Source organism: Paroedura picta, chromosome 1, assembly GCF_049243985.1.
Source record: "Paroedura picta isolate Pp20150507F chromosome 1, Ppicta_v3.0, whole genome shotgun sequence".
In the NCBI taxonomy this organism is placed as follows: domain Eukaryota; kingdom Metazoa; phylum Chordata; class Lepidosauria; order Squamata; family Gekkonidae; genus Paroedura; species Paroedura picta.
The window spans coordinates 98,900,472-98,927,050 of NC_135369.1; the positions used below are offsets into that span (position 1 = coordinate 98,900,472).

The 26,579-nt window shown below is 39.8% G+C and overlaps 1 protein-coding gene across 14 annotated transcripts in view; it reads left to right on the forward strand.

The window, feature by feature from the left end:
* SYNE1 (spectrin repeat containing nuclear envelope protein 1) overlaps positions 1–26,579 on the forward strand; it is a 493,810-nt gene that overhangs the window by 355,933 nt on the left and 111,298 nt on the right. For all 14 annotated transcript variants that reach the window (XM_077349398.1, XM_077349413.1, XM_077349457.1 and 11 more), the window contains 15 exons: positions 432–641; positions 3,471–3,572; positions 4,734–4,853; positions 5,682–5,882; positions 7,109–7,282; positions 8,834–8,965; positions 9,930–10,126; positions 10,820–10,952; positions 13,972–14,154; positions 16,586–16,735; positions 18,976–19,152; positions 19,285–19,440; positions 23,558–23,713; positions 25,928–26,098; positions 26,262–26,395. In XM_077349398.1, coding sequence (XP_077205513.1) covers positions 432–641; positions 3,471–3,572; positions 4,734–4,853; positions 5,682–5,882; positions 7,109–7,282; positions 8,834–8,965; positions 9,930–10,126; positions 10,820–10,952; positions 13,972–14,154; positions 16,586–16,735; positions 18,976–19,152; positions 19,285–19,440; positions 23,558–23,713; positions 25,928–26,098; positions 26,262–26,395 — 2,396 coding nt within the window. The remainder of the gene's footprint in view (positions 1–431; positions 642–3,470; positions 3,573–4,733; positions 4,854–5,681; positions 5,883–7,108; positions 7,283–8,833; positions 8,966–9,929; positions 10,127–10,819; positions 10,953–13,971; positions 14,155–16,585; positions 16,736–18,975; positions 19,153–19,284; positions 19,441–23,557; positions 23,714–25,927; positions 26,099–26,261; positions 26,396–26,579) is intronic.

The window sequence follows — 26,579 nt, forward strand, 5'->3', positions numbered from 1 at the left end:
ATCCTTTGCTTAGATTTTCTTACGATCCTTGCTAATGCATATCATATCAAAATCAAAGTCCAGTCGCACCTTTAAGACCAACAAAGATAGTGCAAGCACTCTTCTTCAGACCATCATATGTAAGATAACTTCACTGAAACAAATGAGATAGGCTTGGGTTATATCTGCATATATAAGTATCATCATCATCAGTAATTATAATGGATGGAGCAATTGTGCAGACACCCTTCAATGATGACTCCTTTGTGATCTCTCGGGGGGGGGGGGGGTTGTGGTATTTCCAACTTTTAATTCAGGTGTGAGATAAGTTTTGTGAAACAAGATAGAACACTGGGTTATTGCTGCTGCTAATCATTATTGTTATATTATTGTTTTCTGGTCTACTGTTTTAAAAGTATCTAATATAAAGGTTTTTTTTACATGTACTCCAGGCTCTGGCTAAAGATATCAAGGAAATGGCAGAAAAAATGGATACAAACAAGCATTTATTTTCGCAAATGTTTCTTGATAATGCTGATAACAAAGATGTAATAGAAGAAACATTGGACTGTTTGCAGCAGAGACTAATGTTACTGGAGACTGTAGTCAACAACAGGTGCCAACAGATGAAAGGAAGATTCCAGCAAATACTGAATTTTCAGGTCAAAAATTTTACTTGTAAAATTTTGCTTGTACATTGCAGGAAAAAATGCTGTTGGTCCAATAAAAAAAATTGGAACTTTTACTATCAGTAACATATTCCAAATTTTTAATCCACTGCAATCAAACCAAAGAAGATTTTTGTTATATCTTAAATACTAAAAAAAAATATTGTAGTCCAACATTCCAAAAATCAGGGTGCATTGGGTATTGCAGAGCAGAAAGGAAGTCAATACCCAATCAAATGCTGCAATAGATCAAATGTGAAATACTTGCTTTACACTGTTGATGAATTGGCAATTATTCCCTATAGTTAATGTCATTTTGAACAGTAATGCTCGGTTCAGAAAGCCAGCCTGGTGTAGTGGTTAATAGTGGTGACTTCTAATCTGGAGAGCCAGGTTTGATTCCCCACTCCCCCACATGCAGCCAGCTGGGTGACCTTGGGCTAGTCACAGTTCTGTTAGATCTTTTCTTCAAAACAGTTCTGTCAGAGCTCTCTCCTATCTCACAGGGTATCTGCTGTAGGGGGAGGAAGGGAACGTGATTGTAAGCGGCTTTGAGACTCCTTCGGGTAGTGAAAAGTGGGGTATAAAAACCAACCCCTTGCCGTTGTTATTGTTTTATTTAAGTTACTTAATAAAAATGTTGCACTTGAAAAATAAGCAAGGTAACACAAAATTTAAAGGCATTGGGAATTAAAAATAGATACGGACAATACAAAACAGATGGATAACTAAGATCGGTTGGGAACCATCCAAAGCCATTCTGTTGCTATAATAGCATTATTTATTCTTCAATTCCATGAGCTACCAGTAAAAATCTGTATGTATTCCAGGGCAAGCTATGAAAAGTACGTGTTTCTGTGAGAGCAGAGCAGTGCCCGGTTGGTATCAATGCTGATAGACTTCCCAGAATAATCCTTGTTTGTTGGCTGTGTTTTTAGTCCACATATTACGTTTTGATTAATTAGGAAAAGCTAATGTCAGTTTCAAATAACAAGTATAGGATTTGCCACTATTTCTACCATAGTTCTAGTCATACTGCAGTATCCCTAGCTACATACTTTCCCCAGACATGCTTGTAACATAAGAACTATTCTGTAATGATATGAACTGCTTATGATATCATGACATTGCAAAAGCTAAATGTACTGGTTACCCTGAGGTGTGACAGTGTGAATATTGCTAGTGCTCTGTGCTGTACCGGGCAACCTATAATGACTGGAAAGTATTTATCCCTTGTCTTTGTAAATCCATAAAGTTACGTTTCAACATGCAGCTCTTGGTGGTTTTGGATCTGGCATTGCTCCTCAGTCCTTAGGTGGTGGAGGTAGCCGAGTGCCTTTTACCCACTTGAGTGGGTATGCCAGTTACTACTTTTCCTGGATCAAAAGGACCTAGCTATGGTAATTTATGCTTCAGTGAGATTCAGGCTGGCTTACCATAAAACACTCAGTATGGGGCAGCCTTTGAAGAGTGTTCAAAAGCTACAATGAGTTCAAAATGTGACCTTTGGAGTGTTGACTTGAGCAGGCCTCAGTAGAACATAACATTTCAGTTTTGTAACATCTTCATTGGCTTGCAGTTCTTTTCTGGGTGTAAATCAAAGTTCTGGTATTGGCCTTTGCAGTCATAAATATTTTGGGTCCAAGAAACAGAAAGGGCTACTCATTCTTTAAGCTGCTCCTTAGTGCCACTGTTGCCCCCCACACCACCACCATTTGAAGAAAAATGGGTGGTTATTCAGGACAGAGCCTTAGCCATAACACTGAAATTCTGAAATTGCTTCCTCTCAGGGATGTTTGCTCTGTGCCAGCTTTGTTGGCTTTCAAGTGCCAAGAAAATGTTTTATTTTATATGGCACTTTGCATTTGATGTGTAGTTCTGACAATGGTTTTCTAATTTAGCATTTATTTTTATTGATTTGTTTTGTTTTATATCAGTCATACCCCACTTTCCTCCCCAATGGCTTACATCATGCTCCGTCCCTCCACATTATTCTCACAAGAATCTGTTGTTGTAGTTTAGGCTGAATGTCTGTGAGCAGTCCAACAAGTTTCCATGTCAGAGCAGGGATTTGAACCTGATCTCCCAAATCCTGGTTGAATATTCTAACCACTGTTGCGGTATAATTGTTACTGTATTATTACTTTCATTGTATGCTGTGTAACTTACCTTGTTTGTCCGTTTGAAGACTGTTTTGATCTGCAAGACAAAAATGCACATAAGACTTTCACATTATACACATGAAGATCTGAAGAATCTTTTCATCTGGTTAGCTGCCCAGGTGGTCTGTGTATCTTTTTACTATGTTCCCATGGTGATTTCTGTAGAGAAACAATTAGTTTATCTTCATCAAGAGAGAACTAAGGGCAGTTCATGAGGCACAGAGGTGTAGGCAAATACATTTCTACTACTCAATGAAAAGTGCACCCAGTGCTCTTATGGGGGAGTATTGAAAGGTCGTGACAGAGGAATCACAGCTGCTAACTCAGCACTGTGCAGGTACATGACTAACATACCAAGCCCCTTAGCACTGCTCAGAGCACTGGCATCATGACCTGTGCTTGATACTTCTAGCAGGTCAGTATTCATGTTTCTGTACTGTGATGGACTCACAGTTCCGTAACTTTGCAGCTGCTCACAATGAGTGCAATAAGGTTATTGGATCTCCTTTCACTTAAATTGCTGCTCACTGGCAGAAGTCTTTTCCCCCCCTCTAGTGTACTAGTTCTCAAGCCACTACTAAAAGAAACCAGTGATTGATCATTCCAAAATATTTCACCATTTTAAAATCTCATGTGTCATTTCCCATTTGCCTCATGACAGAATGACCTAAAGCTGATGCTTACATCCGTGATGGACAACAAGTATATTGTTCTGCAGAAACTATCTGAAGCAGTTGAACGGCCTGAAACAGAACAAATGCAGGTACTACCATATCCCTATTATTATTAACTATAAAAAAGAATAACAGTGAATGCATACCATTGAATACCATACAAAATATTCTCCAGTAGGCAGGCATTGTCTCTTTCTCTTCCGCAGTATAAAAAAAGCAATACCTAACCTTCAAACACTATCTCAGGTATATGTACATGGAAGTAAACTTGAAGATAGATTCAGGTGGGTGGCCACATAGGTCTGAAGTAGCAGAACAAAGTATGAGTCCAATGACACCTTTAAGACGAAAAAAGTTTGATTCAAGGTGTGAGCTTTCATGTGCATGCACACTTAGACAATGAAATGGAAATCATTAGTCTGCATAAATGAGAGAATAAATGAGCAGTAAATTAGTAAATAGCTTCATGAAAATATCCAACAAATATGCAGCGTAATGAAGATGTTTCACCAATTAAAGAGCCTTGCTAGAATAACAAGCTGAGTTTATAACAAGTAAAGACCGTATGACATACTTAGAAATGTTCTGGGATGTTTGGAAATATATAATTACATTCATCAGCCACAATTGATCCAGTAAATTGTTTAACCTTACCTTTTTTTGGTGTCAAACTGTAAGCAAAATTTGACATAAATATTTTGCTTATTGTTTGGCGAGTATCTTCTGAGATCACCCCCTACTCTCTGGAGGGCAGGAGCAGTCTCGGAAGACTGGTGGCCACAGCACCAGAGCAGTGAGCCCCATCACCAAGGCTTGCTTGTTGCTCTGGCGCCACAGCCATTGGCGAGTGTCTTCCGAGGCCACCCCTGCTCTCCGGAGGGCGGGAGTGGCCTCAGAAGGCTAGAGCTGGTGCCAGCGCCAGAGTAACAAGTGGGCGTCAGTGCTGAACCTTGCTAATCACCACTGGCAGCACTCCCTAAGGCAGGACAACAGACGTCATGCTCATTATCATTTCTGTTATGGGTACCGTGCCAGTAGATATTCCACATCAATAAGCTAGCCAGGGTTTAGCAACAAACTGTGGTTTAAATAAATCATAGTTTATTGCAATACCTGAACCAACCCAAAGTGCTAGTGCATCAGCAGCCTTTACATTTATTTTGTGTGACAACAGCAAGAAACACTGTAATACACTGGAGTGTTTCCTTTAATGACAGTATAGCTTATTATAATAATTGTCTCCTATACAGGCTATTCAGCAAGCAGAAGATGGGCTAAAAGAACTAGATGGAGCAATTACTGAATTAAAGAAGTGTGGAGATAAGCTACAGATAGACCAACCTTCCATGCAAGAATTATCAAAACTACAGGTAATAAATCCATTTAAAAGAATTTCTAAATATTGTTTTAAGAGAACTTTTAGTTCTGAGTTTATAGATAACATTTATAGTCTAGGGGAATTCAGGAATACATTGGATGCAGATTGAGGTGTGTGTGGAAGAACTCTGTGGATGGCCTCTCCCTCTCCCCAGGACCTGGAAAGGCTGGAGGCCCCCGGGAAGGGAACTCACCAGCAGGGGCATCTCTCACCCCAGCAGGAATTGGCAGCCTCTGAGCCTTGGAGGAGAGTGGAAAGAGGAGTGGGGGACGGAAGGCAATTGGCTGGCTGCTGGACAGACAGGCAAGCCGGTTGGAGGAGGAGGCACTCAGTGCCCTTAGTGGATGTTAAGCACTGAGTGGCACTTAAACCATGAGACACGCTCCTCCTCCAAGGCCTTATTATATATTATGTGGAACAGATATTAATAAAATTCATTGAATATGGCATAACATTCTATAAAAGAATAATTCTGGAGCATTTCATTTTCTAACTACAATTTTTTGTTATTTAGTTAGTTACTCACTACATCTTCAGAAAAATGTTCAGCAGCTTGTGACTATTCAAAATAAAACAATAAATTATTACATTTTATGCACCAAAACAATAATAAAAAATAATCCTCAACATTACAAAAATGCATGGCAACATCAGAAAGCAAAAAAGAAAGTAACATAAAATCTAAACAGGTACCTATAGGTGAATTGGGCAGATACATTTCAAAAAACAAACCAAATCAATAAGCTATGATGGCTCAGATAATATAGGTTACCTATGACTAGAAGAAAGATCATTATTGTTGCTTCTTTTCCCACACCAGGATATGTATGATGAGTTGATAAAGATCATAGGATCCCGGCGCAGTGGACTGAATCAGAATCTGGCCCTTAAGGGACAATATGAACAAGCATTGCAGGACCTAGCTGACCTGATTGAAACCGGCAAAGAAAAGATGGCTGTTGACCAGAAAATGATTGTTTCTGCTAGAGAGGAAGTCCAAACACTTCTTGACAAGCATAAGGTAAAAGCAATACACATACTTTATTAACATGCAAACATGTTATACAATAATGATCAAGACTGGGCTGAACTGAAGATACTTAAATCTGTGGATTAAGCCTATTGTGATTGAAACAGATTGTTCTGCAAACTTGGGGGAGTCCTCAGGCTTGCAGAAAAATCTGAAAACGTTTCAAAATACTTTGGGAAAAGTTTAAAACCTGCCCCTTCCCATTATTGTGTTGGAAGCTATAATGGTGAGGGGATGGGAAGCCCTGGCAGACCCAGTCTTGGAGGCCAGGAGCAGTGCTTGGCTCACAGGTGGTAGCAACAGGGAAGGGAGGAAGCCTTGAAGGACCCAGCAAAAGAGGTTGGGAACAATGCGGGGCTCACTTGCAGTGGTGGCAGGAAGCCTTTGCAAGCCTACTATTGGCTCACCAGCAACATCGGTGGGGAGGGCAGAAAGTCTCAGTGGGCCCAAAGGCTGGAAGCCTTGTGGAGCTCTCCATTGTTGGTGGTGGTGACAGAAAAAATATCATAACATAAAACAATATATCCAACTATAAAACCATGTACAATATACTTAATAATAATCCTAAAACAATTCCCCAACTCTATAACATGGCATTAGTAAATAAAAACTTCTCCCCACGTCTTGGGCCATTGGAGTCGGTCCAGATTACAACATATGAATGGCAATATAGAAAAAGTTGGAGGGTAGATCATCCAATGGCTCCGGGTGCAGTCTAACACTGTGCCCAGGAACTAAGGGGCGGGAAACCCGATCTCATGCCCTGGGATCCCCACCCAGCCTCAACCAAATGCCTGGTGGAATATCTCCATCTTGCAGGCCCTGCAGAACTCAGACTGTCAGGGCCCGCAATCCTTCTGGGAACTCATTCCTCCAGGTAGGGACCAAGACAGAAAAAAAACTAACCCTGGTCAAGGCCAGGAATACCTCCTGTGGCACCAGGACTAGAGCAAAGTGCCCTGTGGGGGGCATAAAGAGATAAGTAGTCCTGCAGGTAAGTAGGGCCCAAGCCGTGGATAACCTTAGAGGTCAAAACCATTACCTTGAACTTGATCCGAAAGCAAACTGGTAACCAATGTAACTCTCTCAGTAGAGGCTGGACATGGGCCCTCCAAGATGACTTAGTGAGGACCCGCACAGCCAAGTTTTTAAGGGTGGGTTTTTTTTTTAATAATTGAGGTAAAAATAATGATTTTTTATTGGTTTATAAAAAACAGGAATATTTCCAGGGACTGGAATCACACATGATCCTGACAGAAACACTTTTCAGGAAGATAAGCAGCTTCACTCTTGAAAAGGAAACTCAGTCCCATGTAGAACTGATGGCACAAGCCTCTGCTGTATTAAAGCAGGCTCATAAGAGGGGAGTAGAGATGCAATATATTTTAGAGGTAAGAATTTGTATATCATTTTCCTTTTTTACTTTCCTAAAAAGGACTAGTGAATTTAACAATTTCTCACAAACAGCAGAACTATACAACAGTGTAAAAATATTTTTAAACATAGCATGTAAACATGTGCTTAAAATATGGAAAGCTTCTTTTTGTGGAGAAATTGCAGAGACAGGGAAGTATTTTCCAGTCACCTCGCCCACCACTTTTCTGTTTTCCCCTACTGGTTGTCTTTTCTGTCTCTTGATCTCCATTGGGGGGAAAAGAAGAAGAGCTGTTTTTTATACCCTGCTTTTCACTGCCCAAATGAGTCTCAAAGCATCTTACAATCGCCTCCCTCTACTCTCCCCACAATAAACAATTTGTGAGGTGGGTGAGGCTGAGAGAGCCCCAATATTACTGCTCGGTCAGAAAAGCACTATCAGAGCTGTGGTAAGCCCAAGTCACCTAGCTGGATGCATTTGCAGGAGCAGAGAATCAAACCCAGCTTGCCAGATTAAAAGCTGCCACTCTTAACCACTACAACAGGCTGGCTAAAGTTGCATTTGCAGTAGGAAAATGGCGGGTGGAGAAATTCCTTTGCAAATTCCTGTGTTTCTTCATCTAAAAGCAGCTTTCTGTAACAAAAGTGGTCACTGGGATTTTGTTACACACATTTGTACCTAGGGTTACCAATTCTGAGGTTGAGAAATCACTGGAGATTTGAGGGTAGAGCCTGGGGGCAGCAACATTTGGAAAGGGGAAGATCCTCCATTGGATATGATGCCATATCCTTCCAAATCCACCCATTTTACCAGTGAAAGTGATATCTGAGGATCTGCTTTAATTCTGTGAGATCTTTATGCCCCACTTGGAGGTTGGCTATTCTGTTTGTAGTTAATGTCTCGGTAGATTTAAGGGGCTAATCTGATCATACTTTGTAGCATTAAATCTGTAACAGCAATATAGCAAGAAAGTAAAGTGGCTAGAGTATCAGACTTGGATAGAGAGTGAAATTCAGTTTCCTGACTTACCGTGGAAGCTCACTTGGTGAACTTGGGTTAGTCATGTGCTCTCAACCTAGCCTACCTCACATGGGTCTTGAAAGGAAAGAATGGAGAAGAGGAGAACAATATAAGCTGCTTTGCATCCCCATTGGAGAGAAAGGCATGGTATAAATGAAATCAATAAATACCTGTACTTTCCATTTATTTATTTATTGCATTTATACCCCACCCTTCTCCAGAGACTCAGGGTAGCTTACATCGTCAAATGTTTGCTTCTGCACAACAGATGAATTTGTGATTTACTGAGTCATAATTTTAATGCATAGTACTTTTTCCAGAACTGAGTTTCCCTTCAATGTCCATGAAGTTCAGTATACTTAAAGTATTGCTTATATTTTAAGGAACATAAATAAACTATAATTCCGTGCTTCTGCATGTATGAGATGTCCTGTCACACTTGAGATGTCCTAACACAGTCAGTTAACTCTATGTAACTTTCATTAGGGAATATATTTAGAAATCATGAAGAACCCAATTCAGTTTTAAATGTGTGTTTGTTTAACAGACTTGGCTACATCTTGATAAGGACTATCAAGAACTCTCAAGACAGCTGGAGACTGTTGAAACCAGCATTCCTACTGTTGGGTTGGTAGAGGAGTCAGAAGAAAGACTTGCTGATCGGATAGCACTTTATCAGGTAATTGTGGTGGATGATTTTAATTGTAGACTTAAAGCAGTAGCTTGTGTTTCCTTATCTGTGATAGTGTACTGCTTGCCTGCATTACTGGCTGTTGTACTATGTAACAATAATAGTTATGCTTTATAATGCAGTTCGCAGATATTGGCTTAGATTCCCAGATATTTGCATGAGTGAAAGGGTAGGTGCTCAGAGGGTACAACTTTATTGCCTCCTCTCTCCCACAACAACCTGAAATGCCCCTGAAAGCTTGTGTAGGGGGGATTTCAGATTGCCTAGGAGGAGGAAGCAAGCAAGAGCCATCTGGGAGTAGCAGAATAGAAATTCAAGTATAAATAAATAAAATAAAAATAAAGTTGTGAGTGTATATCCTTCCACCCATAGAGATACTACAGGATATCTGAAGCATAAACTTGTTGTAATCCATACAATAGCCCTGAAAGTTAGGCCAGTATTAATATATCCAGATTGCAGAAGGGGGAGAGTCATGTGAGATGGTATAGTTTGTAGAAGGCTATGACAGAAATAACATTTGAACCAAGGATCTCAAAGATCACAGTTCTGTTTGTTAGCCACTATGCTCCACTAGCTCCGCTGGAACATGTGAAGATTTTGCTTTTCCTCTTTTAAAAGTAGTTTAAGAAAATCATCAGGCTGTTCATTCACCTATTCCCACCTTCTGTTTACATCAGTAGCATCTGCCATATTTTTTTTTTATTGGAAGGAGCTATGATTCAATGCAATAGCATGTGCTGAAGGTTTCTTGTTTAGTTATTGGCTTCTCCAGTTAAATTTATCTTAGATAGGTGTTAGAAAAAGCCCTTTCCTTGCTGGGATCTAGCAAGGGCTATTTGCCCTTGAGAAACTTTCTGTATTTAGGTGACTGATAGAATTTCTCATCAGAAGGGGAAGATAATTGCTGTGGAGTCAGAACTGTGTCTTATTGCCTTTCGTTTCATTACAGCATCTAAAATGTAGCCTTACAGAACACCAGCCCAAACTTTACCAATTATTGGATGATGGGAAAAGGCTGCTGTTCTCTGTCACCTGTTCAGAACTGGAAACGCAGCTAAACCAACTAGGGGAGCACTGGTTAAGTAATACCAGCAAGGTCACCAAGGAACTCCATAGACTGGAAACCATACTTAAACACTGGACAAGGTAGTGCCAAAGAAACTGCTTCTCTTATGTATTAATTTATCACATTTTGCCTTTAAAATACATTGTTGTTGTATTCATTCAAAATCCTTGAAGAAATTCCAATGAAATTATTATGTATTATTCAATCAGGCCAATGCAGCCTAAATTAATTAATTTCTCTAAAATATTTGCAATGCATATGTCTTTGCTTTCCAAGTTATCTGTTAACAATATTTCAAAGTAAATAATCAGATGCATGTTTCCAAAATTAACCTTTAGCCTTTGCGTGTAGTCTCACTGCAATGGTAGCATAATAGCATGCTTTGTACTTTTTTAAAAAATTAGAACTGATGGTGCTCCCCACCATTTCCATGTATGCTAACCTGCTAATTCTAGCTACAGTCCACATTTATCTTATTCTGAAGTAGCATTGTGTATTTTTGGTGGGCTACTTCCAAGTAAGAGACTGTAGTAATTTGCAGTCCAGTTGGAAAAGTTATATGTGAAATAACAGAAAAGATGCCTTTAATTAGACATGCTTATGTACTAAGAGATTCGTGTGTTGAAGCAGTTCTGTATATATTTTAGATACAAAAGTGTCATGTCCCCCTGTTCTGAAGTTTTATGTGAGCCTCTGTAATGAAGAATCCCAAGTTACATATTGCTGAATACTTATGGTAAGACATGAAATACAATTCTTTTTCTTGCTTACAGATACCAGAGTGAGTCTGCTGAGCTAATTCACTGGCTCCAGTCAGCAATGGATCGGCTAGAATTCTGGACTCAGCAATCAGTAACAGTTCCTCAAGAACTTGAAATGGTCCGAGATCACTTGAATGCCTTTTTAGTAAGTCTGATTAAGAAGTTCAGCCATCTTCATGTACCCCTATTGCTAAGTGGGCCTGTATTGTCATAAGGCTATCTTTTTTTTATATAGAAGGTTTTTTATTTTCATAAAGATAGAAATATAGGATGCAATATGAGTTATTAATACAAAAACAATAAAATATAATCATCATTTGAAAATGTACGACCCCACATTAACTACACAATGATATAAATTTTTGCCCAAAGCTTATAGACTTGTTCACGTTTGAGTCTAAGAGCCATCCACATTTCCACTACATTTAAAAAAGAGGCCTATTTAGATATACAAAAGAGAAATTGTTAATAATCAACTTCGTAGACCTCACGTTAACTGCTTGAAACAATCTAAGAGCTGTCCTGACAGATATTTCTAGGTTTAAGTTAGATGCTTAACATTAAACATTTCTTGTAGAACAGTACAAAAGGATTTCATAGCTTCTCCTTATCCTTAATACAGATACATCTACAAAACAATTTGTACTTGACCCGTTCTAAGAGCCATCCTGATAGGTATATTTTCAGATTTAAGTTGAAAGCTTAACATTAAACATTTTCTACAGATCAGTGTGAGCTTTGGCCCTATAGCAATACACTAATAAAGAAAGAATAAGGGGGGGGGGAACCCCATTTTATATTTCCAGCACTAACTATTATATTACCTATATGCCTACAAAAGAAAAGAAGAGAGAAAGAACCACTGCTTCCCCTTTTTCATAAAAATAAAATATAGAATACAGTATAAGTTATTAATACAGAGAATAGTAAAGTTTCCAGGTTTAGATTAAATGCTTAACATTAAACATAGAACAATATGAGCTTTCGGTCTACTTAAGGGGGTTTCATATCAAGGCTTGCTACATCTTGTCGTTCCCGTAGACTTATATTCTGTCCCATTGGCCTTTGGCGTAGAAAGTGCAGTTGTACTCTTTCCCGCAGAATATGCATCGATAAATTATTATTATTATTATTATTATTATTATTATTATTATTATTATTATTATTATTATTATTATTATTAGATTTATAGCCCGCCACTCCCTTGCGGCTCGTCTTGAGGCCGTTGCACCTCCTGGACTCCAGTATCAATACAATTTTTTCCCCAGAGAGCTCCTTTAAATCGGTTACTTTCACTACAGATCCATATATCTTTTGATTGATTTTTGTACACTGTTGCTTTGAAATGGCTGTATGTCTTTTAAAAAAGGGTGTCCTTATCTGGGCTGCAGAACTCCGACATCCCCTTTTCCATCTCCAGAATTTCAGATTTCTCTTCTACTGTTGGTTTTCCACCTTGTTTAGAGCTGTCATCAGCCACTGTTATGGATCCATCATTCCTGTTAGAAACTTCTTCTTGGATCTCCTTGAGAATATTTTTGAGCAATCCTTCTGTAAATGCTTTCAAATCTTGGGTTTGTTTCTCTAATAGATGAGCCAATCTTTTTAACATAGACATGTTTTTGACTTGGAAATCAACAGCCGGCCTCAAACAATTTTACAAGTGGCCAGTAGAGGTCCTCTGTTTTATCCTCTAACGTTCTGGCACAGGCATGTGACGTATTGAAGTCAGTAAGGCAGATATTCTCGTGCTGGAACAGAGTTCTCGTGAGATCTTCCCATTCACAGCTCTTATCTCTTATCTCCGAAAACCAAAACAATTGCAGTGAGAGCTTTTGCCAATGAATTTGAGTTGATTTAAGTCCTTCTTCTGCTTAGTTAGGAGAATTAGCCTACCTCATAACGAGGTGGCTTCGGGCAGAGCAGAGTAAAAGGAGGGGGGAAACAAAGGGCTTTGATGCAGGAAGAGAGACGGAGAAAAAAAAACGAGAGATACTTGCAGTAAATGATGTTTTGGAACTCAGCCGATGTCCTCCCCTCAGTTCACATCGTTCATTTGCAGTAAATCGTCGTGTAGGGTTGAAGCAGATGCTTTAAGATTAAAGAGAGAAAAGAAAGTCCGAGAAAGAGTATGGCAGTCGTCCTCTGGACCTGGAACACTGACAGCCTATAATCCAGGGAGATATACTCCCTAAAGGATTGGAGACGGCCCCAAGAAGTTCCTGGGTAGAAAGGTGAGGTGGGGTTTGTGTACCCCTCCTCTTTTCTGCCAATTGCTTCCGCAATTGACCCGTCAGGCTTCAGAGATAGCAGAGCAGATGCCCTGCAACCCTCTCAGAATGACATCTAGGCCACACACCCCCGTCATCTTGATGTATCTTGGGCTGTAGAAAGATTTTGTATATATAGCCTTATAATATATCATAATTTATTTTGATAGCAATCATTGTGATAAAAAAGAAACACAGTTATGCAGATCTATTTTCATGTCCTGGACTTAAGAAGGTTCTTTTTTGGTAGAAATTATTGTATTTGTCATACTACAATATTGTGCTTTTAATTTTCATAGTGTAAAATAAAAACTTTGGGGGATTTTTGGTATTAGTACAAAACAGCAACATCTTTTCTTGTCAAATATATCATATTCTAATAGCCACCTGTGGCCCCCATTTGCAGATAGCTAAATTCACAAATCAAGGACCACACACACTAAACAGATTTTTCAGCAAACTGGGGCATTCTCCAGATTTGCAAAAAAAAACTGAAATTTAAAAAATGGATGATTAAATCCCCCCCCCCCAATAAAGTAACATTCTCTGTGCAATTGTGGATAACACTCTTTCCTTATTACCCATATGGTAGAGCCTTGGAACCATGGTAGGCCATTTGGGAGTTGCTCCAGGCCTGGCCACAGCAGCAATGGGCCCTGCCTCAACAGCAGTGGACATTGGGAGCTGATCTGAGCCTTGCTGCAGTGGTGGCAGATGTTGGGAGCTGCTCTAGGCTCAGCAGCAGCAGCAGGCCCTGGGAGCTCTCCAGGTGGGACGCAGCTCCCAGACACTGACACTGCTGGGCTCCAAGGATCAGCAATGGGGGGGGGGGAGTTTCTCAGGGCTGCCTTTGTCTTATATAATTTAGTTACACTAAAATGACAATCTGTTCAGGAATTTTCAAAAGAGGTTGATGCCAAGTCAACCCAGAAGTCTGCTGTTTTGAGCACTGGAAACCAGCTCCTCCGGCTGAAGAAGGTGGATACAGCCGCTTTGCGTGCAGGACTGTCACAGATTGACAACCAGTGGACTGAGCTTCTCACACAGATTCCTGTAGTACAAGAAAAGCTGCATCAGGTAGGGCAGATCATGTGTATGTTATTTGAATCATTAATAAAGGAAGCAGAGTGTAACTCTAAAGACATTTGTGCAATTGTTAGCTGACATCAATGAAAGACTTCTAGATTTGTCAGGCAGGACTTCTGTAAACTAATTTACAAAGACTTCATGTAATAACATTCTCCCCGCCCACCAGCAAAAACAGTTGTTCGGATAAATTGCTTCTTTCTAAGGACAATAGTCATAAATCCTGCAGTTGTGATGTTGCCACCAACTTCATCCGTGCACTGCTCTTGGACACTAGTTTTTGCCCAGGGCATTGCATCTCAGTTGTTTCTTTGTGTTACTGTGCATGGTCATGGTCTGTGCATAGTCATGGAAAGAGTTGGACCTCATTGAGTTTGGGGCTTCTGCCTTTGGAAGCTTTATGCATGGTTGAACTAGTCACAATAGCCACAAGAGCTCAGTGAATGAGGCCCAGCAGTAATAGGGCCAGTAAGTAGAGTTTGAGAGAGCTCAGCTGCCTGTACTGGCACTGGAGAGCTGTACCATGAATGGGCTGGCTCTGGAGACATGATCTCACTAAGATAAAGCAGATGCCTGAAGAATGTAAAGTTATAGTGTATAACAAAAGTTCGGAAATCACCAGGTTCCTACATTGGCAGCAGTTGTATCAGGAAGTACTATACCACCCTACAGTATACTGCTTAGCACACATAGGTGGAACTCATTTACAGATGTTACCAGGGCAGGATAAGGTAAAGGTATCCCCTGTGCAAGCACCGGGTCATGTCTGACCCTTGGGGTGACGCCCTCTAGTGTTTTCATGGCAGACTCAATACGGGGTGGTCTGCCAGTGTCTTCCCAGGTCATTACCATTTACCCCCCAGCAAGCTGGGTACTCATTTTACCAACCTCGGAAGGATGGAAGGCTGAGTCAACCTTGAGCCGGCTGCTGGGATTGAACTCCCAGCCTCATGGGCAGAGCTTTCAGATTGCCTTACCACTCTGCGCCACAAGAGGCTCTCACTCCCAGGACAATATAGGGCTGGGCAAAATGGAAGCAGCTACCATAGAGCACTGATAACAAATGGGTTGGGCCACAGTAGTGCAACAGTGTGATGATAACAGCCTGATCCTAGCTGGTTGGTTTGGAAGTACATTATTTCCAATTAGATACACTTCAGATTCCATTCTGAGGCACATGAGACTAGTCTCACTGCAGATTGTTTCAACAGAAGGATCACATTTAAAATCAATACACTGGCAAAACTTTATCTGGTATGATGCATCCATTTTCATTACCAAATTTCATTAATGAAGTTGTAAAATTGCACATAAAAACCCTGTCTTCCTTTTAATTATCTGGAGTACAAACATGTCAACTGAGGACACCAGTTCTATTTTATATAACCTATATTTTCAGCCAGAAAAATCATATATACAATTATGCTTCATTGTTTTGTATTGGTATAATAAAACCAAACAAGTATTTAAGCATGGTTGAAAGATTTGGAGGTTCTGTTATTTGCGGGCTTTCCGCACAAGGACCAATTTTGCTGAATGTTTTCAGTATGTAGAAACGCTATATTTAATAGTGAAATTTCGTCATTCCGCATTCCTTTAATTCTAGTGGAATATTGAAGTCCCAGTAGCGGTCTATTCATTCCCCACATGTTTCCAGTCTCACTGGAATCGCAATAAAGAAAGCAATATTTTTCCACGCTTCTTCCCACCCCTGGCTGTCAATCCAACAGAACAGCCAATGAACTGTTGTGTTCATGCTCCCGAAAAGCCCCTTTTCCTTTAAAAACTGTTTTTTAAAAACCCAAACACACCAGTCACAATGAATATTTGTTTATTCATTGTCTCAGAAAGACCTTTTTTGCTGGCGTTGGAGCTGGTGCTTAATTGTTTACATGCTCTTCAAGTAAAAAAAAAATCCTCCCCCCCCCCCACGTGTGCAATATGTGGCCGAGATTATGGGCTGTATTGTGCTTGGAAACTTTAAAGACAATTGCAGTAGGGAACTTTGTTTTACTGTTAAGCACTTCTGTAGAGGGACTTTAGCCAGAGAAGCCTCGCTCGTTTGTTGCTTTCGCCAGTCTAAGGAAAAAAATATGGCGATTGCATCTCCGGAAGCTCGGGGGCGAGAGCGAGGAAGGGACATTTTTTCTACCACTACACTGAGAACACACATGTATTATCCAGATTTGTTGCAGGTTGTTCTAAAGAGTCTAGCATTTTTTTTAAGGGGGAATCCACTTTTCTGGATTTCCTGAAAAGGGCTACAATGAAGCGATTTTTGTGGGAATGTTGCAGGAGTGTTGCAGATTGTGTACAATGTCATGCGGAATGTTGAATTAATAGCATTTACCAAAGGTAAGACTCCTGCTACATTTATGTTGTGCGGAATGGCACTTGGATTTAATTAATCTATTATTTACAGCTCCAGATGGACAAACTTCCTTCTCGTCATGCAATCACAGAAGTCATGAGCTGGATTTCACTGATGGAAAACGTCATTACTGAAGATGAGGAAAACATTAAAAATGTAGTGGGGCATAAAGCTACTTATGATTATCTTCAGAAATATAAGGTATTTGATGATCAGAAAATATATGAAATATCATTCCATAAAGCAAAACCACAGTTTCTGGTTACAATATACACCATCAGGTTAGCTATGAAGAAGAAGAAGAAGAAAAGAAGAAGAAGAGTTGGATAAGTTGAAGGACTGCAATCCGGATTTTCAGATAGTTAAGTGGATAGGGAATTGGTTAGAGAACCGCACTCAAAGAGTTGTTGCCAATGGTGTTTCATCAGACTGGAGAGAGGTGAGTAGCGGGGTACCTCAGGGCTCGGTGCTCGGCCAGGTAATTTTAACATATTTATTAATGATCTAGATGAGGGGGTGGAGGGACTAATCAAGTTTACAGATGACACCAAATTGGGAGGACTGGCAAATACTCCGGAAGATAGAGACAGAGTTCAACGAGATCTGAACACAAGATGCAATTTAATAAAGATAAGTGTAAAGTTCTGCATCTGGGTCAGAAAAATGAAAAGCATGCCTACTGGATGGGGGATACGCTTCTAGGTAACACTGTGTGTGAACGAGACCTTGGGGTACTTGTGGATTGTAAACTAAACATTAGCAGGCAGTGTGATGCAGCGGTAAAAAAGGCAAATGCCATTTTGTGCTGTATCTACAGGGGCATCACATCAAAATCACAAGATGTCATAGTCCCATTGTATACAGCACTGGTCAGACCACACCTGGAGTACTGTGTGCAGTTCTGGAAGCCTCACTTCAAGAAGGACACAGATAAAATTGAAAGGGTACAGAGGAGAGCAACGAGGATGATCTGGGGCCAAGGGACCAAGCCCTATGAAGATAGGTTGAGGGACTTGGGAATGTTCAGCCTGGAGAAAAGGAGGTTGAGAGGGGACACGATAGCCTTCTTTAAGTATTTGAAAGGTTGTCACTTGGAGGAGGGCAGGATGCTGTTTCTTTTGGCTGCAGAGGAGAGGACACACAGTAATGGGTTTAAACTTCAAGTACAACGATATAGGCTAGATATTAGGAAAAAAAATTTCACAGTCAGAGTAGTTCTGCAGTGGAATAGGCTACCAAAGAGGTGGATGAGCTCCCCCTCACTGGCTTTCTTCAAGCAAAGGTTGGATATACACTTTTCTTGGATGCTTTAGGATGCTTAGGGCTGATCCTGCATTGAGCAGGGGGTTGGACTAGATGGCCTGTATGGCCCCTTCCAACTATATGATTCTATGATTCTAAGAGTCTTATATGCTGCTTTTCTCTACCCGAAGGAGGCTCAAAGCAGCTTACATTTGCCTTCCCTTTCCTCTCCCCAAAAGAGACTCCCTGTGAGGTAGGTGAGGCTGAGAGAGACCTGATATCACAGCTTGGTCAGAGCAGCTTTATTAGTGCCGTGGCAAGCCCAGGGTCACCCAGCTGGCTGATTGTGGGGGAGTGCAGAATCAAACCCAGCTCGCCAGATTAGAAGTCCGCACTCCTAACCACTACAACAAGCTGGCTATCATATAAATAGCTGCAATACTTTTATTAATAATATATACTAGCTTCAAAACCTGTTCCTAAGATCAGGCCTTGAAAGGGTCCCCTGCCCTGGCCCCCGGCCAGGTACCTTAAGGTGGCTTTGGGCCGCAGCTTGCAGCCAGATCTAGTGGGGCAGGTGGGGGCTGGCCAGATCATTAGGCAGTCAGCAGGCCAGGAGGCCCTTGTTAGCAGGCCCTCCACTATGACCCTTTGCCCAGGGCCCTCTCTCCTTACCTGCTGTTGGCTCCAGGTACTTGGGTGCATCTGAAAGCAAAGAGGCTAGAGTCTAGGGACAGAGGGCGGGAGCTGCAAGGGCTTTTCTGGCTGCACCCTAATTAGCCCTATTCCAACTTGGACAGCTGGACACATTCCACCCCCCAGGTTTTTCACAAATATATAGAGGAATCATGGATAAGTATATAGTATCCAGTTTATTTTTGCATCTACTGTCAAGGTACCTCTGAAGACATAGTTCAATATAGCTTACAGTGCATGTCATATTATATCCCTGCAATGAGATTTTTATATGTAAAACTGCCAATAATTGTGAAATGGATCTATAGTGTCTAACCCACTATCCCTTATGGATGATAGAAATCATACTTATCCTAAAGGGCCTACTTCAATATTATGACAATAAACAGTTTATTATGGCAAGATTTCTGGCAAAGCATGGTATAATAACATCTAAGAAAACATGTTAATTTCCTGGAATAAGTGTAAAAAATTCCTGATAGCTTCTTTTGTTTTTTCAATAGGGTTTCAAGATAGATATAAACTGTAAACAGTTAACTGTGGACTTTGTTAACCAATCAGTACTACAGATTAGCAGTCAGGATGTGGAGAGTAAGCGCAGTGACAAGACTGATTTTGCAGAACAATTAGGAATCATGAACAGACGCTGGCAGGTCCTGCAGGGTCTGATATCAGAAAAGGTATGTAATTATGTACATATGTTCACCAGAAGCAACAATGAGTTTTTTAAAAGCATGAATGAGTACTAAAGTGCTTTTGCAATTAAAATATTACCTAGAAAATATGAGTTCTTTATTTAATTTTTTTTTCAGATTCAGCTATTAGAAGGTTTTCTGGAATCTTGGACAGAATATGAAAACAATGTTCAATGTCTAAAAACTTGGTTTGAGACCCAGGAGAAGAGACTGCAGAAACAACAGCGAATTGGAGACCAGGCTTCCGTCCAGAATACCTTAAAGGACTGTCAGGTAATTTTTCTTAGAGAAGCAACAAAAATCCTGTATGAACTCAAGATTTCTGTTTTTAAGAGACAGAGAGGGTTTTTCAGTATAATTTCCCTACAGCAATTCTACTAAGTTTCCAACCCTGGATAGGGAGATTCCTGGAAATCGGGGGGGCGGGGGAGCTTGGGGAGGGGGGGCTTGATGTAGTGTGGGACCTCCATAGAGAATAATGCTATGGAGACCACCCTCCAAAGCATCTTTTTTCTCTAGGGAAATTGATCTCTGTAGTCTGGAGACTACTCTGTGGTAGCTCTAAATGTCTGAGCTACAGTGTTTGTTCTGCTTTCAGTTTGGCATAGGTCTCTTGTCTGTTGATAACAGATCCTGATTTTGAATTACTCTATGGGTAATGGTAAGACATCTCATTCCTTGTAATGGCACTGCGTTCCGGACCACAGAGTAATCCCACAGACCTATCGACTTTCTGATTTCACTAGACTAAGAACAATATTTTAAAGAGGAAAGTATTTTGACACTATAGTTCATCTTAGATCTTGGACTGTATGTGAGACACTGTCACAGAGAAACTTTTCTTAGTTTAAAAAAATCTCTCCTCTCAGAGTTGCTGTGATGCATTTTCCCATCTAAATTGCCACATGCTCAAAGGAAGCAGGGCCATCTTCCCTTTTTCACCACCATTGGAATAACCTAGCATTGTCTCTCTTAGTTTGTCAAGTTTGTTCCTTGTTCTACCTAGTTTTTCTGAGGCACTTACATTTTTTTTTTGAGGGGGGATTCTTCATTTTTACAAACACAAACAGGAGAAGATAAAGAAAGAGCTGCATTAAGACTTGATGTTTTGACCAAGGAGAACATGAGGCTTCATTCATTCCTTTGACTACCCCTTCCCCTTGTGAGTGGGCAGCTAGGTTTTTTCTATTCAAAATGGCTCAAAAAGGGCTTTTCAATAATGTGCCCAATAGAGTTGTAGGATGACTCACACTGATGATCATGAACTCTGATTGCTCTGTTTAGGCAAAGGGCTGCACAGACACCATGCCAGGAATTCACGCCAAAGGCATGAAGCAGCAGGGTCTCTATACTCAAGGCTACACTTTCAAAAAAGCCCTCTCCTATACTAACACTACTGACTTATCTCCCTGTGTAGTTGTCATCCTTGGCATCAACCAGGTCAGTTCCATTGGTTCCAAGATCTGAGCCACAAGAACCTCATCCTTGGTCTCAGTCTCCCTCAGTTTCAAGGAGCTGGTTGGAACCTTCTGGGGGAAAGTCAAAGACTAGGATCAAACATAAAGAAAATGCCAGGTCAGGTCTAAAGGCCATAATTTGCAGACCATTCTGGCACTGGAACCAGCTCAAGAAATGAAAGAGGCCCCCAATAATTCCTTCAATTTGACCGTTATCTCCCCCTCAGAGGGAGATATTGAAATGGATCTGGTCCCCCGACAGAGTCAACACCTCTGCAGTCCGATCTGGCTGTCACAATCCATGACCGCCAATTTTTTCCATTGATACCCTGGCAATCTTCTCTGTATTGTATATCACAGGCTTGTTTACATGGATGAGGGGAATATTATGGATCCCTGCCCAGACTATACCTGAGTCTTCACTGGGTATCACAACCTCGAATTTCTTCTGCGCTGGTTATAGCTCTTGCATCAAAGTCAGTAGCATGGACTATATCTGTGATTCAGTCCAAGAAGCAAGATGAGGCGGTCTTCAGATCTGAGATGAATTCTCAAACCTCTTTGGATGCCACCCATTGAAAGGGTTAGGGATGCAGCACCTGTTTCTCCCAATGAGGACCTTAACTTGGATACGGAGTAGTCATTCCAAACTGTTTGACCTTTAGATATAGTCATGACTACTGCATACCAACTACCTAAAGATATATATTTGTCTTTTACAAAGGCTCATGAACCCCCCATATGACTTCCAGTGATTAGTCTTGCAGTCAGTAAGTACCATCTACTTTGCAGACCAACAAACTGTGCAGAGTTAGAAGCACTGTATAACAAAAATCGATAGTAATGATGATGATATGTCTGGCTTTTGGCAATCCCATGGATCAGCTGTCACCACATTTTTCAATCTTGCACCGCTTCTTTTAGTTGTATAATGCTGTAGCCAGTGTCCATTTTGATTGTATCTAACCACCATATTCTTTATCGACTTGGTTTCCTTTTAGCATTAACCAGTCCTAGCCTAACTGCTCTCTCCATTGAGTTGGATCGCATGATATGGCCAAAAGAAATGAGCCAGAGTTTTGTGATTTTGCCTTCCAGTGATATATCAGGCTTTATGGACTAGTATTTCCTCATTTTGACTTTTGCTGCCCATAGAATCTGTAGAAGCCTTCTCCAGCACCATAGTTCAAATGAATCACCTCTCCTTCTGCCCCATTTCTTTATTGTCCAACTTTCACAGCCATAAGTGGCTATTAGAAATATGATAGATCAGGTTTATGCCCTTGCTTTTCTATGCGCATTCAAGCTTATCATTGCTGGGCGACCCAAAGCAATTCAGTATTTAATTTCCATACTGCAACCACCACTCTGATCCATTTGTGATCCAAAAAAAATGAACTCTTGAAAGCATTCAATCTCTTCACCATCAATTGCTATTGTGACTTGTCTGTTTTTTGCAGTGGCCATTATTTTTGTCTTTTTAGTGTTTAAGAAAAGGCCAAACAAAAATTATTTCCTGTATTCACTGTGAAGTTTTTGCAAATCTGGTTTCTCTGATATTCAACTCAACTAGCCAATGTAGAGAGACACCATTGCAGTGGCATTGAAACATACAAGAAGTCCAGGATTATCAACGGGATTTCACTCACCTCTGTCTCTTCTGGTAAATATGAGTAGTCAGGGAAGCCAAGACATTCTTTGTACTGAAATCACACCATTCACTAGAACAAATGAATGTGCTGCATCCAAGAAGGTATGGTCGCCATTTACACAATGAGAATATTTGCAATCAGCAGACAATTGCTCAGATTTCAGAGGTCTGGGGAGGATTACTTCAGCAGGGATCTCACCACCATTTATTCATTTCAGTAAAACAAAGTCTTATGATGACATCACTGTATATTATTTAAGTTTGACCCTACTAACATTTAGTATGTACTCAGAACTTAATAAAAATGTTTTATCTTTGTAGTTCACTGTAAGCCAGTCATATCCACACATATATTCTGATCAAAGCTTTATCTTTTTCTTTTTTTTTAAGGAAAAAACAAATTATTTTACTAGGCTTTTGGACATTACATTGTATCCAGTTGAAATAATACTAAAGCCACAATTCATCCATTAACCTATGTTGATAGAGATCCAATACAGTTTAAATAGTTAAAGGCAATCTCATTTCCCACAATAAATCAGAAGTCAGAATGACGCTTTAATTACGTTATGAGATTGAAAAAATAAAAATGTTTCCATTGCAAAAAAAATTTGTCTCTAGGGGTATTTCTGTCCTTTGATATGTAGACAAAGATTTTATTTATATATATTTATTTGAACATTTCGATGTAGATCTCAGTGATTCAGCCATTCCTAATACTGTAAAAGCAGTTAAAGTATATTTGATTCATAAAGGTAAAGGAAATATGTTAGCCATTAAGCTATTTCAGAAATTATAAAGTAGACCTGAGGGAAAGATTGGTTTGCCAGAATTAAAAGAACATAGCTGATGATTGCAAAATATAAATAAAATGAAGCCCGGTACTCAAAATATGAAATGACAGATTGGAGCAGTACTAAATTTTGCTCTTTAACATATTCAAAAAGTATATTTATCAGGATTCTTTCTTTTTTCATATGTTCACCCCATCTGTGAACTTATTTTGGCTAAAAAACAAACTTTGAAGAAAATTATTGCAAAAAGTGAAAAGGTAAACAAATGTGTTTTGTAATATCTAAGACAAATTTTTAAGTTAAAATTCACATTATATCTTGGGTTTATCAAATTAATAAAAGTTTGTCTTTTAAAAATTAGTTTGTGTTGAGATGCATGAACTCAGTATATTTTGGCCAGAGCTAAATTATTTTGTGTCATTTCATAAAGCCCATTTAATTCTAGAAATTTTATACCAAAAAAAAATGTTGGACCATACTTCTTTCAGGAACTGGAAGACCTGATAAAACTGAAGGAGAAAGAAGTTGAAAAAGTAGAACAGAGTGGCATTTCTTTGATACAAAATAAGAAAGAAGCTGTCTCAGTTGTGGTCATGAACACACTTCAAGAACTAAACCATTCATGGGCAAATTTGGACCACATGGTAAGCAGACATGGCTGCATAAATGGAAAGGGAATTCTGTGCCTCTAGCTATAAAAGAGGGAAAATGCAGCATCCAGGTAATGTATTTCCAAAAATGCTGTTGAGCAGAGGAGGAAGCAGGCCATTTGTTTGTGGCTAGTAGTTCATCAGAAGTGGAAGAAAACATAACTGAACTTGGCAGAAAACATAACAGAACTAATGAAAAGCAAGCGAATATGTGGTGTTTATTTGTTTCTGTGCCCCACTTTTTCACCATAGGGACCCAAGAAACTTACAGCATTATTTTCCCATCACTTTAATCCTTACAGCAGCCCTGTGAGAGAGTGGTTGGGATGAGAAGAGAATGGGAGAAGTTATTCAGTGAGTTTTTTTGGCAGACTGGTGACATGAACTTGGTTCTACCTAATACTAGTCTCTAACCGTAACAAAATGCTGGTAATGGGTGATAGCATTATTTAAGAAGAGTCACACATTACTGAGAGCTATGCCCAATCCTCCGCTCTTTGCAGTCCTACCTATATGCAGTTTGATTTGAACGGTGCTTTAGCTACTTTAGGCTAAGTGGGATTGTAGTTAGAAGGCCAGATTTTCTAAATATTATTATAATGTAGATGCTACATGGGGTATGTGAAATTTTATTTGCTCTGAAGTGTGCCATTTTTGAATATGTATGTGCAGAAATGTTATGCAATCTATCAATATATCCAAATATTAAAGGCTATTAGAAATGTCAATATTGTATATGCCTGATAGAATCATTTGGGGTGCTACGCTGGGCCAGGGCCAAGATGGCAGCATCATCATGCATAATCGGGGATTAGCCCCACTGCCCTGCTGCTGCCACCCCAGACTACTCACCCCCATGCATAATCAGACTATGAGAACTTTTTGTTGGATGTACATTTGTGCTCAAGGGCCTGATCAGATGGAAGTTGTAATTCAAAGGGAGATGAAGCTTAAACTCTATACGCCCCTGCCACAATGTTCTCCCAACCTTAAACCTGAAGGACTACTGTTTGCCTCAATGGGAAAACTTATATGTAGCCTATAAGTAAACATGTAGCCTCTATGAAGCAAGCAGCAGACATCCAGAATAGTTTCAGAAAAGGAAAAGAGCATGGATGGAGGCTTATACCCCTCTCCTCATAGACCATGGTCTTGAATAGAGATGTGAAGGCCTAGGGGGAGGGGCTGACAAAAAATGGAGGGGTGAAATGGGTGTGTGTGGAAGTTTTAGGGGCCTTTCTTGTAACTGAAAAATCAGTAGTTTGGAGGAGACTTGGGGGGAAAAACCTCCTATGAAGTGTTTTCTCTATTTAAACAAGTGAGATGCTTTTAAAGACAAGATGAATATGTTGTACACATAAACAGCTTTTAACTCCAAGATGCATTTCTACACATAGAATGATGCCCAATCCTCATGAGGGAAAAATGCAAGGCTTTCATTACTTTTCACCTGTTGCATACCTTCTGTTTTTCTTTTGACCCGGCTCCTGGCTGATCTTTTAGTCTCTCCCTCTTACTTCTGTGACACATATACCCACAGATTGGGTACAAAGTAGCTTATTGCCATACCTTGCAGGACAGGGGGAAAGATCAGAAGGAGGTAAGACAAAAACAACACAAAGCCTCATGGGAAAACTGAAAGCTTCATGGAGAACTTAAGTGCTTCTAACCTGATAGCAAAAATTTACATGTGCTAAAATACCACGAGGAAAAGAGTTTGCATATAGTAGAGCTTTTCTCCAGTGCTGGATACATTTGTAATTTTATTTGTACAAAACTAAGACAAACTTTTGCATTCTATAAATATGTCAAATATTGCCATTTTATACACTTAGGAAGTTACAAGTTATACATTTTTGTTGTTAAAGCAGTAATATTACTTTAAGTTTGGTACAGCAGTAAGTATTGCATATATTTCAATTTTTATCCAAATTTTTTTCTCTGAAATAGAAAACATTTCTGAATATCTTACATCTCTAATTCTAGCCCATAGTAAGCTCTTGTGCACTTGTGAATTCTGTTCCTTAAGTACAGAAACCCTACACCATATTTGACAAAGGACTACATGAAGACTTGGAAACATATGAAGTGGCCCTGTGACTATTTTAACAAAATGTGTGTCAGTCGACCTATTACTGATATTAAATAGTCTAGCATAATTACATTTGACCCTATACCAATATTTAATGTGTTTGTTTTTTAAATCAGGCTAGCCAACTGAAGATATTGTTGCAATCGGTCCTTGATCTGTGGAGGATCCACAAAGCATCTTATGAAGAACTGAACAGTTATCTGATGGAGGCCAGATATTCTCTGTCACGGTTTCATCTTCTTACAGGTTCTTTGGAAGCAGTGAAACTGCAAGTAGATAACCTTCAGGTAAAACATGAACATAATTGCTTTTGTTATAATAGGCAAAATCCTGGACATTATTCTTGTCAGTCTTTCAGGAAAGCTGTTTTATTGCCATTTATGGCCTTTCAAATAAGAATTAAATTGTGTCGTACTCTTGTTTTGTGTTTAATTCCTTCTGCACATCTAGAGCTTGCAAGATGAACTGGAAAAACAAGAACATAGACTGCAGAAATTTGGATCTGTGACTAATCAATTACTGAAAGAGTGTCACTCACCTGTTACAGAAACACTTAACATCACTTTGAAAGAAGTAATCATGAGGTACAAAACTAATTCCAAGGGCCATTTCGCACAGGGATCTTTGTTGCAAATTGTTTGCGGAATGAAAAATCGCCATTTAAAATAGTGGAATTCGTCGTTATGCATACCTGCCTTTGTAGTGGAATCAGTTGCGTTTTTTAGCGTTTCCCACAGGCTTCCGGTCTCGGCAGAAATCGCTAGAAAG